Source organism: Telmatherina bonti (assembly GCF_933228915.1).
Source record: "Telmatherina bonti genome assembly, chromosome: 1".
Taxonomy (NCBI): domain Eukaryota; kingdom Metazoa; phylum Chordata; class Actinopteri; order Atheriniformes; family Telmatherinidae; genus Telmatherina; species Telmatherina bonti.
This window is the reverse complement of record NC_136619.1, coordinates 43,930,029-43,946,642: the sequence shown is the minus strand read 5'-3', so window position 1 is coordinate 43,946,642 and position 16,614 is coordinate 43,930,029. Positions and strand designations below refer to the sequence as shown.

The 16,614-nt window shown below is 53.6% G+C and overlaps 1 protein-coding gene across 1 annotated transcript in view; it reads left to right on the top strand.

Annotated features, from left to right (window-relative positions):
- fhod1 (formin homology 2 domain containing 1) overlaps window positions 1-16,614 on the top strand; it is a 112,280-nt gene that overhangs the window by 40,816 nt on the left and 54,850 nt on the right. Inside the window, 7 exon segments of the mRNA XM_079240797.1 lie at window positions 6,239-6,346; window positions 8,495-8,584; window positions 10,484-10,635; window positions 13,065-13,211; window positions 13,321-13,487; window positions 13,569-13,792; window positions 13,794-14,169. Of these exon segments, the coding sequence (XP_079096923.1) occupies window positions 6,239-6,346; window positions 8,495-8,584; window positions 10,484-10,635; window positions 13,065-13,211; window positions 13,321-13,487; window positions 13,569-13,792; window positions 13,794-14,169 (1,264 nt within the window).

Here is a 16,614-nt window from a genome sequence, read left to right as displayed (position 1 = left end):
TACGTGTTGCTGGTACGTGTTGCTGGTACGTGATACTGGTACGTGATACTGGTACGTGTTGCTGGTACGTGTTGCTGGTACGTGATACTGGTACGTGTTGCTGGTGCGTGTTACAGGTACGTGATACTGGTACGTGATACTGGTACGTGATACTGGTACGTGTTGCTGGTACGTGTTGCTGGTACGTGTTACTGGTACGTGATACTGGTACGTGTTACTGGTACGTGATACTGGTACGTGTTGCTGGTGCATGTTACAGGTACGTGATACTGGTACGTGATACTGGTACGTGATACTGGTACGTGTTGCTGGTACGTGTTGCTGGTACGTGTTACTGGTACGTGATACTGGTACGTGTTACTGGTACGTGATACTGGTACGTGTTACTGGTATATGTTACTGGTACGTGTTGCTGGTACGTGTTGCTGGTACGTGTTGCTGGTACGTGTTACTGGTACGTGATACTGGTACGTGTTGCTAGTACGTGTTGCTGGTACGTGTTGCTGGTACGTGATACTGGTACGTGATACTGGTACGTGATACTGGTACATGTTGCTGGTACGTGATACTGGTACGTGGTGCTGGTACGTGTTGCTGGTACGTGATACTGGTACGTGATACTGGTAGATGTTGCTGGTACGTGATACTGGTACGTGATACTGGTACGTGTTGCTGGTACGTGATGCTGGTACGTGATACTGGTATGTTGCTGATACGTGATACTGGTACGTGATACTGGTACGTGTTGCTGGTACGTGATACTGGTACGTGATACTGGTAGATGTTGCTGGTACGTGATACTGGTACGTGATACTGGTACGTGTTGCTGGTACGTGATGCTGGTACGTGATACTGGTACATTTTGCTGATACGTGATACTGGTACGTGATACTGGTACGTGTTGCTGGTACGTGTTGCTGGTGCGTGTTGCTGGTGCGTGATACTGGTACGTGATACTGGTACGTGTTGCTGGTACGTGTTGCTGGTACGTGATACTGGTACGTGTTGCTGGTGCGTGTTACAGGTACGTGATACTGGTACGTGATACTGGTACGTGTTGCTGGTACGTGTTACTGGTACGTGATACTGGTACGTGATACTGGTACGTGTTGCTGGTACGTGTTACTGGTACGTGATACTGATACGTGTTGCTGGTACGTGATACTGGTACGTGTTACTGGTACGTGATACTGGTACGTGTTGCTGGTACGTGATACTGGTACGTGTTGCTGGTACGTGATACTGGTACGTGTTGCTGGTGCATGTTACAGGTACGTGATACTGGTACGTGTAGCTGGTGCGTGTTACAGGTACGTGATACTGGTACGTGTTGCTGGTACGTGTTACTGGTACGTGATACTGGTACGTGTTGCTGGTACGTGTTACTGGTACGTGATACTGGTACGTGTTACTGGTACGTGATACTGGTACGTGATACTGGTACGTGATACTGGTACATGTTACTGGTACGTGTTGCTGGTACGTGTTGCTGGTACGTGTTACTGGTACGTGATACTGGTACGTGTTACTGGTACGTGATACTGGTACGTGTTACTGGTACGTGATACTGGTACATGTTACTGGTACGTGATACTGGTACATGTTGCTGGTACGTGTTACTGGTACGTGATACTGGTACGTGATACTGGTACGTGTTGCTGGTACGTGTTGCTGGTACGTGATACTGGTACGTGATACTGGTACGTGTTGCTGGTACGTGATACTGGTACGTGTTGCTGGTACGTGATACTGGTACGTGTTACTGGTACGTGATACTGGTACATGTTACTGGTACGTGATACTGGTACGTGTTGCTGGTACGTGTTACTGGTACGTGATACTGGTACGTGTTGCTGGTACGTGTTGCTGGTACGTGATACTGGTACGTGATACTGGTACGTGTTGCTGGTACGTGATACTGGTACGTGATACTGGTACGTGTTGCTGGTACGTGTTGCTGGTACGTGATACTGGTACGTGATACTGGTACGTGATACTGGTACATGTTACTGGTACGTGATACTGGTACGTGTTGCTGGTACGTGTTACTGGTACGTGATACTGGTACGTGTTACTGGTACGTGATACTGGTACGTGTTACTGGTACGTGATACTGGTACATGTTACTGGTACGTGATACTGGTACGTGTTGCTGGTACGTGTTACTGGTACGTGATACTGGTACGTGTTGCTGGTACGTGTTGCTGGTACGTGATACTGGTACGTGATACTGGTACGTGATACTGGTACGTGTTGCTGGTACGTGATACTGGTACGTGTAGCTCGTACGTGTTACTGGTACGTGATACTGGTACGTGATACTGGTACGTGATACTGGTACGTGTTGCTGGTACGTGTTGCTGGTGCGTGTTGCTGGTGCATGATACTGGTACGTGATACTGGTACGTGTTGCTGGTACGTGTTGCTGGTACGTGATACTGGTACGTGATACTGGTACGTGTTGCTGGTACGTGTTGCTGGTACGTGTTGCTGGTACGTGATACTGGTACGTGATAATGGTACGTGTTGCTGGTACGTGTTGCTGGTACGTGTTGCTGGTACGTGTTGCTGGTGCGTGATACTGGTACGTGATACTGGTACGTGTTGCTGGTACGTGTTGCTGGTACGTGATACTGGTACGTGATACTGGTACGTGTTGCTGGTACGTGTTGCTGGTACGTGATACTGGTACGTGTTGCTGGTGCGTGTTACAGGTACGTGATACTGGTACGTGATACTGGTACGTGATACTGGTACGTGATACTGGTACGTGTTGCTGGTACGTGTTGCTGGTACGTGTTACTGGTACGTGATACTGGTACGTGTTACTGGTACGTGATACTGGTACGTGTTGCTGGTGAATGTTACAGGTACGTGATACTGGTACGTGATACTGGTACGTGTTCCTGGTGCGTGTTACAGGTACGTGATACTGGTACGTGATACTGGTACGTGATACTGGTACGTGTTGCTGGTACGTGTTGCTGGTACGTGTTACTGGTACGTGATACTGGTACGTGATACTGGTACGTGATACTGGTACGTGTTACTGGTATATGTTACTGGTACGTGTTGCTGGTACGTGTTGCTGGTACGTGTTGCTGGTACGTGTTACTGGTACGTGATACTGGTACGTGTTGCTAGTACGTGTTGCTGGTACGTGTTGCTGGTACGTGATACTGGTACGTGATACTGGTACGTGATACTGGTACATGTTGCTGGTACGTGATACTGGTACGTGGTGCTGGTACGTGTTGCTGGTACGTGATACTGGTACGTGATACTGGTAGATGTTGCTGGTACGTGATACTGGTACGTGATACTGGTACGTGATACTGCTACGTGTTGCTGGTACGTGATGCTGGTACGTGATACTGGTATGTTGCTGATACGTGATACTGGTACGTGATACTGGTACGTGTTGCTGGTACGTGATACTGGTACGTGATACTGGTAGATGTTGCTGGTACGTGATACTGGTACGTGATACTGGTACGTGTTGCTGGTACGTGATGCTGGTACGTGATACTGGTACATTTTGCTGATACGTGATACTGGTACGTGATACTGGTACGTGTTGCTGGTACGTGTTGCTGGTGCGTGTTGCTGGTGCGTGATACTGGTACGTGATACTGGTACGTGTTGCTGGAACGTGTTGCTTGTACGTGATACTGGTACGTGTTGCTGGTGCGTGTTACAGGTACGTGATACTGGTACGTGATACTGGTACGTGTTGCTGGTACGTGTTACTGGTACGTGATACTGGTACGTGATACTGGTACGTGTTGCTGGTACGTGTTACTGGTACGTGATACTGATACGTGTTGCTGGTACGTGATACTGGTACGTGTTACTGGTACGTGATACTGGTACGTGTTGCTGGTACGTGATACTGGTACGTGTTGCTGGTACGTGATACTGGTACGTGTTGCTGGTGCATGTTACAGGTACGTGATACTGGTACGTGTAGCTGGTGCGTGTTACAGGTACGTGATACTGGTACGTGTTGCTGGTACGTGTTACTGGTACGTGATACTGGTACGTGTTGCTGGTACGTGTTACTGGTACGTGATACTGGTACGTGTTACTGGTACGTGATACTGGTACGTGATACTGGTACGTGATACTGGTACATGTTGCTGGTACGTGTTGCTGGTACGTGTTACTGGTACGTGATACTGGTACGTGTTACTGGTACGTGATACTGGTACGTGTTACTGGTACGTGATACTGGTACATGTTACTGGTACGTGATACTGGTACATGTTGCTGGTACGTGTTACTGGTACGTGATACTGGTACGTGTTGCTGGTACGTGTTGCTGGTACGTGATACTGGTACGTGATACTGGTACGTGATACTGGTACGTGTTGCTGGTACGTGATACTGGTACGTGTTGCTGGTACGTGTTACTGGTACGTGATACTGGTACGTGTTACTGGTACGTGATACTGGTACGTGTTACTGGTACGTGATACTGGTACATGTTACTGGTACGTGATACTGGTACGTGTTGCTGGTACGTGTTACTGGTACGTGATACTGGTACGTGTTGCTGGTACGTGTTGCTGGTACGTGATACTGGTACGTGATACTGGTACGTGTTGCTGGTACGTGATACTGGTACGTGTAGCTGGTACGTGTTACTGGTACGTGATACTGGTACGTGTTGCTGGTACGTGTTGCTGGTACGTGATACTGGTACGTGATACTGGTACGTGATACTGGTACATGTTACTGGTACGTGATACTGGTACGTGTTGCTGGTACGTGTTACTGGTACGTGATACTGGTACGTGTTACTGGTACGTGATACTGGTACGTGTTACTGGTACGTGATACTGGTACATGTTACTGGTACGTGATACTGGTACGTGTTGCTGGTACGTGTTACTGGTACGTGATACTGGTACGTGTTGCTGGTACGTGATACTGGTACGTGATACTGGTACGTGATACTGGTACGTGTTGCTGGTACGTGATACTGGTACGTGTAGCTGGTACGTGTTACTGGTACGTGATACTGGTACGTGTTGCTGGTACGTGATACTGGTACGTATTACTGGTACGTGATACTGGTACGTGTTACTGGTACGTGATACTGGTACGTGTTGCTGGTGCGTGTTACAGGTACGTGATACTGGTACGTGATACTGGTACGTGTTGCTGGTACGTGTTGCTGGTACGTGTTACTGGTACGTGATACTGGTACGTGATACTGGTACGTGATACTGGTACGTGATACTGGTACGTGATACTGGTACGTGATACTGGTACGTGTTGCTGGTGCGTGATACTGGTACGTGATACTGGTACGTGTTGCTGGTACGTGCTGCTGGTACGTGATAATGGTACGTGATACTGGTACGTGTTGCTGGTACGTGCTGCTGGTACGTGATAATGGTACGTGATACTGGTATGTGATACTGGTACGTGTTGCTGGTACGTGATACTGGTACGTGATACTGGTACGTGATACTGGTACGTGATACTGGTACGTGATACTGGTACGTGATACTGGTACGTGTTACAGGTACAATGTGTCAGGTCCAACGGGTTGAACGTGACGGTGCCGCGGTGCAACGCAGTGCAGTGAACGGGCTTGTGGCGCTACGTGATGCTGCTTCTCAGGAAATCAATGAAAAACTTATTTTAGAAATTCTATCGATGTACTGAAGCTGTAACCTTCAGGGGAAACGAGCCCAGAGGAGACAGACTTGTACTGCTCGCCACCGCACGCGTCATCTTCCTCCAGACACAAGCCGGTTACAATACTTCCTGTTATGTGTCGCCCTTTACTGCGTATATCAGAATAAATATTGATCGACTCTCCACCTCGTCAGCGACACGTGGTCGTCGCCTCGGTGAAACTGCTCTTTTCTTTGTGTTTGTCATCGTAAACATGAAATAACGTTGATCAGCTGCTCATTTACATTCACATGACTATTCATGAGCTGCTTTGCATCAACCATTTATGGCTAAATGTGGGCGTATTGGACGGAACAGGAGGCGGAGCCTTGTCGCAAACGTGCAGGTGCAGGTGGGATTTATAAAGTCGGCGTTGCTGGTAGGAGAGCTGCGCGTGGTTTTATAGATCTGCCTCTTCTAGATCTGCCGTACAAAGACGTGTACGTAGATCGCTGGTCTGAGATCTACTGATTCAGGGTTTCTTGGTGATGGTCCACTGTCTCTGATCAAACCTCTGGTGTGTCCTCTTCCTCTGTCTGTCGGCCACTAGGAGTCGCTCTTTTCTCAGTCACCACATGTCTGCCCTCGGTCTGAGTAGGAAGTCCAGGCTCTTCTCCAAAACCAGCTCCATCTTCGAGGAGGCTCTCAGCCCCTGCAGGTCTGTACCACCAAGACTGACCCAAGACCTGCTGACAGAGTCCCAGTCTTCCCACACACCGCCTGAAGGAGCTCTTAGCTGTCATGCAGTTACAGTCCCGAGGGGGGCGCTAGAGGGCAGACTACAGTCCCGAGGGGGGCGCTAGAGGGCAGACTACAGTCCCGAGGGGGGCCCTAGAGGGCAGACTACAGTCCCGAGGGGGGCCCTAGAGGGCAGACTACAGTCCCGAGGGGGGCGCTAGAGGGCAGACTACAGTCCCGAGGGGGGCCCTAGAGGGCAGACTACAGTCCCGAGGGGGGCGCTAGAGGGCAGACTACAGTCCCGAGGGGGGCCCTAGAGGGCAGACTACAGTCCCGAGGGGGGCCCTAGAGGGCAGACTACAGTCCCGAGGGGGGCCCTAGAGGGCAGACTACAGTCCCGAGGGGGGCCCTAGAGGGCAGACTACAGTCCCGAGGGGGGCGCTAGAGGGCAGACTACAGTCCCGAGGGGGGCCCTAGAGGGCAGACTACAGTCCCGAGGGGGGCGCTAGAGGGCAGACTACAGTCCCGAGGGGGGCCCTAGAGGGCAGACTACAGTCCCGAGGGGGGCCCTAGAGGGCAGACTACAGTCCCGAGGGGGGCGCTAGAGGGCAGACTACAGTCCCGAGGGGGGCGCTAGAGGGCAGACTACAGTCCCGAGGGGGGCCCTAGAGGGCAGACTACAGTCCCGAGGGGGGCCCTAGAGGGCAGACTACAGTCCCGAGGGGGGCCCTAGAGGGCAGACTACAGTCCCGAGGGGGGCGCTAGAGGGCAGACTACAGTCCCGAGGGGGGCGCTAGAGGGCAGACTACAGTCCCGAGGGGGGCCCTAGAGGGCAGACTACAGTCCCGAGGGGGGCCCTAGAGGGCAGACTACAGTCCCGAGGGGGGCGCTAGAGGGCAGACTACAGTCCCGAGGGGGGCGCTAGAGGGCAGACTACAGTCCCGAGGGGGGCGCTAGAGGGCAGACTACAGTCCCGAGGGGGGCCCTAGAGGGCAGACTACAGTCCCGAGGGGGGCGCTAGAGGGCAGACTACAGTCCCGAGGGGGGCCCTAGAGGGCAGACTACAGTCCCGAGGGGGGCGCTAGAGGGCAGACTACAGTCCCGAGGGGGGGCGCTAGAGGGCAGACTACAGTCCCGAGGGGGGCGCTAGAGGGCAGACTACAGTCCCGAGGGGGGCCCTAGAGGGCAGACTACAGTCCCGAGGGGGGCGCTAGAGGGCAGACTACAGTCCCGAGGGGGGCGCTAGAGGGCAGACTACAGTCCCGAGGGGGGCGCTAGAGGGCAGACTACAGTCCCGAGGGGGGGCGCTAGAGGGCAGACTACAGTCCCGAGGGGGGGCGCTAGAGGGCAGACTACAGTCCCGAGGGGGGCGCTAGAGGGCAGACTACAGTCCCGAGGGGGGCCCTAGAGGGCAGACTACAGTCCCGAGGGGGGCGCTAGAGGGCAGACTACAGTCCCGAGGGGGGCGCTAGAGGGCAGACTACAGTCCCGAGGGGGGCGCTAGAGGGCAGACTACAGTCCCGAGGGGGGCGCTAGAGGGCAGACTACAGTCCCGAGGGGGGCCCTAGAGGGCAGACTACAGTCCCGAGGGGGGCGCTAGAGGGCAGACTACAGTCCCGAGGGGGGGCGCTAGAGGGCAGACTACAGTCCCGAGGGGGGGCGCTAGAGGGCAGACTACAGTCCCGAGGGGGGCGCTAGAGGGCAGACTACAGTCCCGAGGGGGGCGCTAGAGGGCAGACTACAGTCCCGAGGGGGGCGCTAGAGGGCAGACTACAGTCCCGAGGGGGGCGCTAGAGGGCAGACTACAGTCCCGAGGGGGGCGCTAGAGGGCAGACTACAGTCCCGAGGGGGGCGCTAGAGGGCAGACTACAGTCCCGAGGGGGGGCGCTAGAGGGCAGACTACAGTCCCGAGGGGGGGCGCTAGAGGGCAGACTACAGTCCCGAGGGGGGCGCTAGAGGGCAGACTACAGTCCCGAGGGGGCGTGAGAGGATGTTCTGGGCCACTGAGCAGCCCTGAGGCCCCAGAGAACCAGAAGCGAACCTGTTCTACGTTCTGTGTTGGGAGAATAAAGGCTGCAGGTTCCAGCAGAGGGAGGAACTACGGCTTATCGTCTCCTGTGTCTTGCAGCTCTTCCCCCTCCTCGGATGCCTCTCCTCCGTCTCCGGCCCAGCAGAACACGGAGCATCCTGGGAAGACCGAGAATAAATCCGGTTTCAGGTAAGCTGAGGTGTAGAACTGTTGTAGAACTGAAGAGTCTGGATTGAAGTCCGGTAGAACTTTCTGGATTATGTCTTCATATTTCTGGTTCTTCGTCCTTTCTGGACCCCTCATGAGGACGTCCTCTGGAAGGACATGTCTCCATCATGTGTTCTGGATATTTCTGGACTGGATCGTTCTTTCTGGAACTTTCTTCTTTTTTGATTGATTGATTTTTTAGGTAATTGATCACCTGAAGAGTTTTTTCTTTCCATCATCACTGAATCCTGGTTTGTAGTTTCCGGAAGCTTCTGTGGACCATCTGGAGATTCAGATTGCTTTCCTCCCCCCCCCCCCCCCCTCTGTTATTACGCCGTTTTTAACGTTTTTCTCTCCCTCGGTCCTCCGTCAGCTCTGTAGAGTCTGAGGAGCTCCTCTGGTGAGTATTTCTGTCTCCTCCTCCTCCTCCTCCTTCTCCTCTTCCTCCTCGGTGGGTTTCTGTTTGTTGCGACAGCAGTCATCATGCTGGTTGCTTTCTGGATGTCTCGGTGTGTCAAATGTTGGGTTTTAGGAGAACATTTGGTTTTGTTTTGGATCAGAACCAGTTCAGGGTCTTACTGAGTGTGACGGCTGCATGTGCAAACCTCTACAGGTAAGTTCCAGACCTGCTGAGGAGCCAGTTCTCCTCCTGAGGTTCTGGAGGATGACGGGAAGTGTGTGTGTTATGCTTAGGTGCTTAGGTGTGTGTTATGTCTCTGCAGCACGGAGGACTGCAGTGTAAATCTGGACAAACCGGTTCTGAGGAAGTTTGAGTAAGTATCGCTGCAGGGTGGAGCTGCAGGGGGAGGAGCCTCGCTGTGTGTGCATGTGTTGCTGTGGGGGGGGGTGGACTTTGGCCTTCTCGGGTCCAGTCTACAGCGGTTTCTGGTTCGGACCTGGCTGCTTTCTGTGGGTGTGGTCTAATTTCTGGTGTTTGATCTGCTTGGAACTGGTTTTGTAGTGTGAACACAATCTGGTGTGAAAGTGATCCAGATTCATTCTCGTTTCCTGACGTGTTAAAGTGTGGAAGGTTTTTCTTCTCCTTATCGAACCTCATGTTCAGACTGAAGTAGACCATGTCCGACATAAGAACTGAAGCTGAATCCAGATTCAAAGGTGGATCTCATTATGGAATTTCACTGTTGCCATGGAGATGAGGAGGAGAAAATCTTGAACGTTTATTTTACCCCAGACATGTTTTATCTGCTGCTTGGTCTTGTTTGGTCTGGCCTGGCCTGGCCTGGTCTGGTCTGGTCTGATCTGGTCTGGTCTGGTCTGATCTGGCCTGGTCTGGTCTTGTTTGGTCTGGTCTGGTCTGGCCTGGCCTGGCCTGGTCTGGTCTGGCCTGGCCTAGCCTGGCCTGGCCTGGCCTGGCCTGGTCTGGTCTGGCCTGGCCTGGCCTGGCCTGGTCTGGTTCAGCCTGGTCTGGCCTGGCCTGGCCTGGTCTGGTCTGGTCTGGTCTGATCTGGCCTGGTCTGGTCTTGTTTGGTCTGTTCTGGTCTGGCCTGGCCTGGCCTAGCCTGGCCTGGCCTGGTCTGGTCTGGTCTGGTTCAGCCTTATCTGGCCTGGCCTGGCCTGGCCTGGCCTGGTCTGGTCTGGTCTGGTCTGATCTGGCCTGGTCTGGTCTTGTTTGGTCTGATCTGGTCTGGTCTGGCCTGGTCTGGTCTGGTCTGGTCTGGTCTGGTCTGGTCTGGTCTGATCTGGTATGGTATGGTATGGTCTAATCTAGTCTGGTCTGGCCTTGTCTGACATGGCCTGGCCTGGTCTGGTCTGATCTGGTATGGTATGGTATGGTCTAATCTAGCCTGGCCTGGTCTGGTCTGGTCTGGCCTGGCCTGGTTTGGTCTGGCTCTGCCTTATCTGGTCTCTGGTCTCTTCCAGAGGAACCTTCCTGATGAACTTGGCAGCTACTCAGTGGGAGAAGAGAAAAAGTAAAAACTTGAAGCAGTTCAGGTCGTCCTCATCTGATGATGTCATCACTCCGAGCTCTCAGCCAACACTAGAGCCGGCGAGCAGCGGGGCGGATCACCATGGTAACGACACACACTGTCAACAAGATGTCTCTCTGAAGGATTAGGAGAAAAAGTGGACTATGGGACCCGGGGGCGGTGACCGGAATCATTAGGGACCCGGGGGCGGTGACCGGAATCATTAGGGGACGGGGCGGTGACCGGAATCATTAGGGGACGGGGCGGTGACCGGAATCATTAGGGGACCGGGCGGTGACCGGTATCATTAGGGGACGGGGTGGTGACCGGAATCATTAGGGGACCGGGCGGTGACCGGTATCATTAGGGGACGGGGTGGTGACCGGAATCATTAGGGGACCGGGGCGGTGACCGGAATCATTAGGGGACGGGGCGGTGACCGGAATCATTAGGGGACGGGGACGGGGGCGGTGACCGGAATCATTAGGGGACGGGGCGGTGACCGGAATCATTAGGGGACCGGGGGGGGACCGGAATCATTAGGGGACGCGGCGGTGACCGGAATCATTAGGGGACCGGGGGGGGACCGGAATCATTAGGGGACGGGGCGGTGACCGGAATCATTAGGGGATCGGGGCGGTGACCGGAATCATTAGGGGACGGGGACGGGGGCGGTGACCGGAATCATTAGGGGACGGGGCGGTGACCGGAATCATTAGGGGACCGGGGGGGGACCGGAATCATTAGGGGACGGGGTGGTGACCGGAATCATTAGGGGACGGGGCGGTGACCGGAATCATTAGGGGACCGGGGGGGGACCGGAATCATTAGGGGACGGGGCGGTGACCGGAATCATTAGGGGATCGGGGCGGTGACCGGAATCATTAGGGGACGGGGACGGGGGCGGTGACCGGAATCATTAGGGGACGGGGCGGTGACCGGAATCATTAGGGGACCGGGGGGGGGACCGGAATCATTAGGGGACGGGGCGGTGACCGGAATCATTAGGGGACCGGAATCATTAGGGGACGGGGCGGTGACCGGAATCATTAGGGGACCGGGGGGGGACCGGAATCATTAGGGGACGGGGCGGTGACCGGAATCATTAGGGGATCGGGGCGGTGACCGGAATCATTAGGGGACGGGGCGGTGACCGGAATCATTAGGGGACGGGGACGGGGGCGGTGACCGGAATCATTAGGGGACGGGGCGGTGACCGGAATCATTAGGGGACCGGGGGGGGACCGGAATCATTAGGGGACGGGGTGGTGACCGGAATCATTAGGGGACGGGGGCGGTGACCGGAATCATTAGGGGACCGGGGCAGTGACCGGAATCATTAGGGGACCGGGGCAGTGACCGGAATCATTAGGGGACCGGGGCAGTGACCGGAATCATTAGGGGACGGGGGGTGACCGGAATCATTAGGGGACCGGGGGGTGACCGGAATCATTAGGGGACGGGGCGGTGACCGGAATCATTAGGGGACCGGGGGGTGACCGGAATCATTAGGGGACGGGGCGGTGACCGGAATCATTAGGGGACGTGGGGGGCACCGGAATCATTAGGGGACGGGGGCGGTGACCGGAATCATTAGGGGACGGGGCGGTGACCGGAATCATTAGGGGACCGGGGGGGGACCGGAATCATTAGGGGACGGGGCGGTGACCGGAATCATTAGGGGACGTGGGGGGCACCGGAATCATTAGGGGACGGGGGCGGTGACCGGAATCATTAGGGGACGGGGCGGTGACCGGAATCATTAGGGGACCGGGGGGGGACCGGAATCATTAGGGGACGGGGACGGGGGCGGTGACCGGAATCATTAGGGGACGGGGCGGTGACCGGAATCATTAGGGGACCGGGGGGGGACCGGAATCATTAGGGGACGGGGGCGGTGACCGGAATCATTAGGGGACGGGGCGGTGACCGGAATCATTAGGGGACCGGGGGGGGGACCGGAATCATTAGGGGACGGGGGCGGTGACCGGAATCATTAGGGGACGGGGCGGTGACCGGAATCATTAGGGGACCGGGGGGGGACCGGAATCATTAGGGGACGGGGGGGTGACCGGAATCATTAGGGGACAGGGGGGTGACCGGAATCATTAGGGGACCGGGGGGGGACCGGAATCATTAGGGGACGGGGGGGTGACCGGAATCATTAGGGGACGGGGGGGTGACTGGAATCATTAGGGGACCAGGGCAGTGACTGGAATCATTAGGGGACCGGGGGGTGACCGGAATCATTAGGGGACCGGGGGGTGACCGGAATCATTAGGGGACGTGGGGGTGACCGGAATCATTAGGGGACGGGGCGGTGACCGGAATCATTAGGGGACAGGGGGGTGACCGGAATCATTAGGGGACCGGGGCAGTGACTGGAATCATTAGGGGACGCGGCGGTGACCGGAATCATTAGGGGACGTGGGGGTGACCGGAATCATTAGGGGACGTGGGGGTGAGGACTGCAGGACAAGGAGGCGTGGATGAGCGGAATCGTCTCTTCAGGTCTCTGTGGAACTGTGTTGCAGAGGCAGCGGTGGAGAGACAAAGCAGCACGCTGTCTGAGGATACAAGGTTCCTGATGGACATGATCTACTCCAAGACTTCTGCCACAGGACAGGACACTGCTGCATCCAACACCACAGAAGAAGAAGGGGTTTTCATCCCTGGTGAGGGTCCGTATTTATGGCTCCATCATGTGGATGTGTCCTACTGTCCGTCCTGCAGCGGATTTTCATTTCAGGAAACTGAATCAGAGTGAGACCTCACCAACTTTCTCCTTAGGAGAAAATCTGTGCGGCCGCGTGTCGGAGCGCGTGTCCAGCTTCGGAGCGCGCTCAGTGGAGTCCGCTACCACCCCCAGTGAGAGCAGCGCCTCCCGACGGGCAGAGCTGGAGGTTCTGGAAGGTTCTGCTCAGGCGGCGCGGGCCCGGCTGGCTGAAGAGCAGCAGGTACTGATTGGAGGTGTGAGAGATGGTCATGTGACCATCATGTGACCCGTCTGCGTTTGATGACTCGTTGTGTCCTATCAGAACCGCCACCTCCGGCAGCAGAGCATCGACGTGGAGACGCACACCCGCCGCCTGGAGACCATCCCGATGACTCCCCTGGGCGCTGGGGGTCCCGCCGACGCCTGGGACCAGCTGCAGCCACGCGCCGCCGCCCTGCGGATCAAAGACCTGGACTTCTCAGACCTGCTGGACGAGGAGGACATTGACGTTCTGGACATGGACACTTTTGACTCCACCCCTCCCCCCCCCCCTATCTGTCTTCCCTCCCACACTGGGCAGAGCTCCTCCCCCTCCTCCACCTCCCCCACCGGGCATGGCTGCACCTCCCCCTCCTCCTCCTCCTCCCCCACCGGGCATGGCTGCACCTCCCCCTCCTCCTCCTCCTCCCCCACCAGGCGGTATAGCCCCACCCCCTCCTGCGCTGGGTGCCCCCCCTCCGTCCTCCCTGCAGAAGAAGAAGACGGTGAAGCTGTTCTGGAAGGAGCTGAAGCAGGCAGACGGACCTCCGAAGTGCCGCTTCGGTCGGGGGACGGTGTGGGCGTCGCTGGACAAGGTGGCGGTGAACACCGCCCGCCTCGAACACCTGTTTGAGTCCAAAGCCAAGGAGCTGACCGTTGCCAAGGTAACCAGTGATGTGTTGCTCAGCCCAAAGTTTTGTCTGTCTGGCTGGAACTGGACCAGCTCAGAACATCAGCTGATCTTTGTTTACGTCAACCGAAGCGCTCCTTAGAGCCCACCTCAGACCTGAACCTCAGGTTTCAGGACTCAGACCACGATTCTGGCAGGTTCTGGTTCCAAACGAGTCCACTCAGAATCAGAACCTGATTATTCGACCCGACATAATCTGGAGTCCACAGTTATTTCTTTAAATGCAGAAAAAGCTTTTGACCACGTAAACTGGACATTCTTATTTGTCCAGTTAACACTTTAAACAAATTTGGGTTCGGGCCATCATTCATTAACTGGATTAAAATATTATACAGCAGCCCAAATGCATGTGTAAAGACTAATGATCAGATCTCTCCAACCTTCTGCTTACAGAGAGGCACCAGACAGGGCTGCCCACTTTCGCCATCACTCCTTGCCATTTTTATCGAACCCCTGGCAGCTGCCATAAGACAAAACCAAGCAAAGGAATTCATGCTAAAATATAGAAAATAAAATAAGTCTTTATGCTGATGAAGTTTTACTTTTCCTTCAGAACTCGCAAACATCTCTTTATAAGACAGTCGCACTTATTAATAAATTCTCTTCAATATCAGACTATTCTATTAACTGGTTAAAGACTACAGCAATGCCCATTACCTGTGACTTTAAAAACATATCTAACACCACTATACAGTCAGGAAATATTAGTTATTTAGGTATAATAATCTCTCCCAGACTAACCGAACTAATAAAGGTAAATCATGATCAGCTAATAAAAACAGTAGAGGATGACCTCTCAAGGTGGAACCGCTTGCCCATATCACTTATGGGGAGGGTTTCCACTGTTAAAATGATGGTTTTACCAAAAGTTAATTACCTTTTCTCAATGGTTCCCATCAGACCATCCTCCACTTGGTTTAAATCACTAGACTCCCACATATCCAGATTTCTCTGGAAAAACAAGCCATCCCGCATTAGTCTAAAAACTTTACAACAGACCAAAGACAGAGGTGGGTTGGACCTGCCAAATTTTAATCAATATTTCTTATGTAACAGGCTGCAATGCATCTCCAAGTGGCTTAATCCAAGTTCTTTGGATGAGCCATGGCTGGATGTTGAGCAAGCATTGTGTGAGGATTTAGTCATCTCTGATTTACCATTCATCAGCTCAACTGTCAAGTCATATAAGTGTTTTAAAAGCATTAACATCAGCTCCAGTTTAACGGCTTGGTGGGAATTCCTGAAAGTAACCAAGTCTGCGCTTATTCCATGTAAGCTCACACCCATCTGGAACAATCCTGACTTCCTGCAAAACAAAAAGATGATAAACTTCCCTCAGTGGAAGAATAAAGGAGTAAAGCAGTTAGAACATATAGTAGAAAATGGAAACTTTCTGCCATTTGATGCAATTTCTTCACGGTATGAATTCAGCAGCACCAAATTCTTAGAATACCACCAACTTAAATCTATCATAAGTAAGAAATACACCACTGATCAACTAAACTTACAGTTACCTATCAGGGTTGCAGAATTCCTAAATCTTAAGGCCCCGAAGCTACTATCCAAAATATACAGATTACTATTGAAGCTAAAAGATTCCATTTCTCTCCCAACTTCTAAATGGGAAGCAGACTTATCCAGTAACTTCAATCAAAATGAATGGTCACAAATCTGCTCAAACACATTCAAAATGACTAAGAATTCAAGCATGCAATTAATACAATTCAAAATTCTACACAGAACTCATTATACGGGACACAGGATGTTCAGGATGGGTCTGTTACACTCACATATCTGTTCACACTGTACTGACAACATGATTGACAGCTACTACCATGCCTTATGGTCTTGTCCACCTGTCCAGAGATTCTGGCTCCAGGTATGTAAAGATCTGTCAGACTGGTTTAAATGTAATATCCCTGCAAACCCCAAACTGTGCCTATTGAGTCACTTAGGTGAAAATAACATAGGGTTTAATTTAGCAAAACCAATCCTCAGCAGCCTGTGCATTGCAAAGAAAACTATCCTTGTGAACTGGAAAAGCAAACAGAATCTGTGTATCCAGCAGTTTGTAGTGAGGGGGGGTGTATGGTGTGTGTGTGTGTGTGTAAGTGAGGGGGGTGTATGGGGCGTGTCTCAGGGATGTGTGGTGGTGCAGGAATGGGTTGTGTATATTGGGGGGTGTGATGGTGCATGTCTTGTGGGTGTATGAGGGAGTATTTAAGTGGGTTGAAGGTTGTAATAGTAAGTGTGTGTGTGTGTGTGGGGGGTGGGGGGTGGAAGGGTAGTCCCTAGGAAGGGGGTAGGGCAGGGGTGAGAGAGGTGAGGGGTTGTGGAGAGGTGTCTTAAGGGAGCCAAGATGGAGAGAGGAGGGATCAGGCTTGGGGGGGGATAGGAGCATTATTAGGGGACAGGGGTG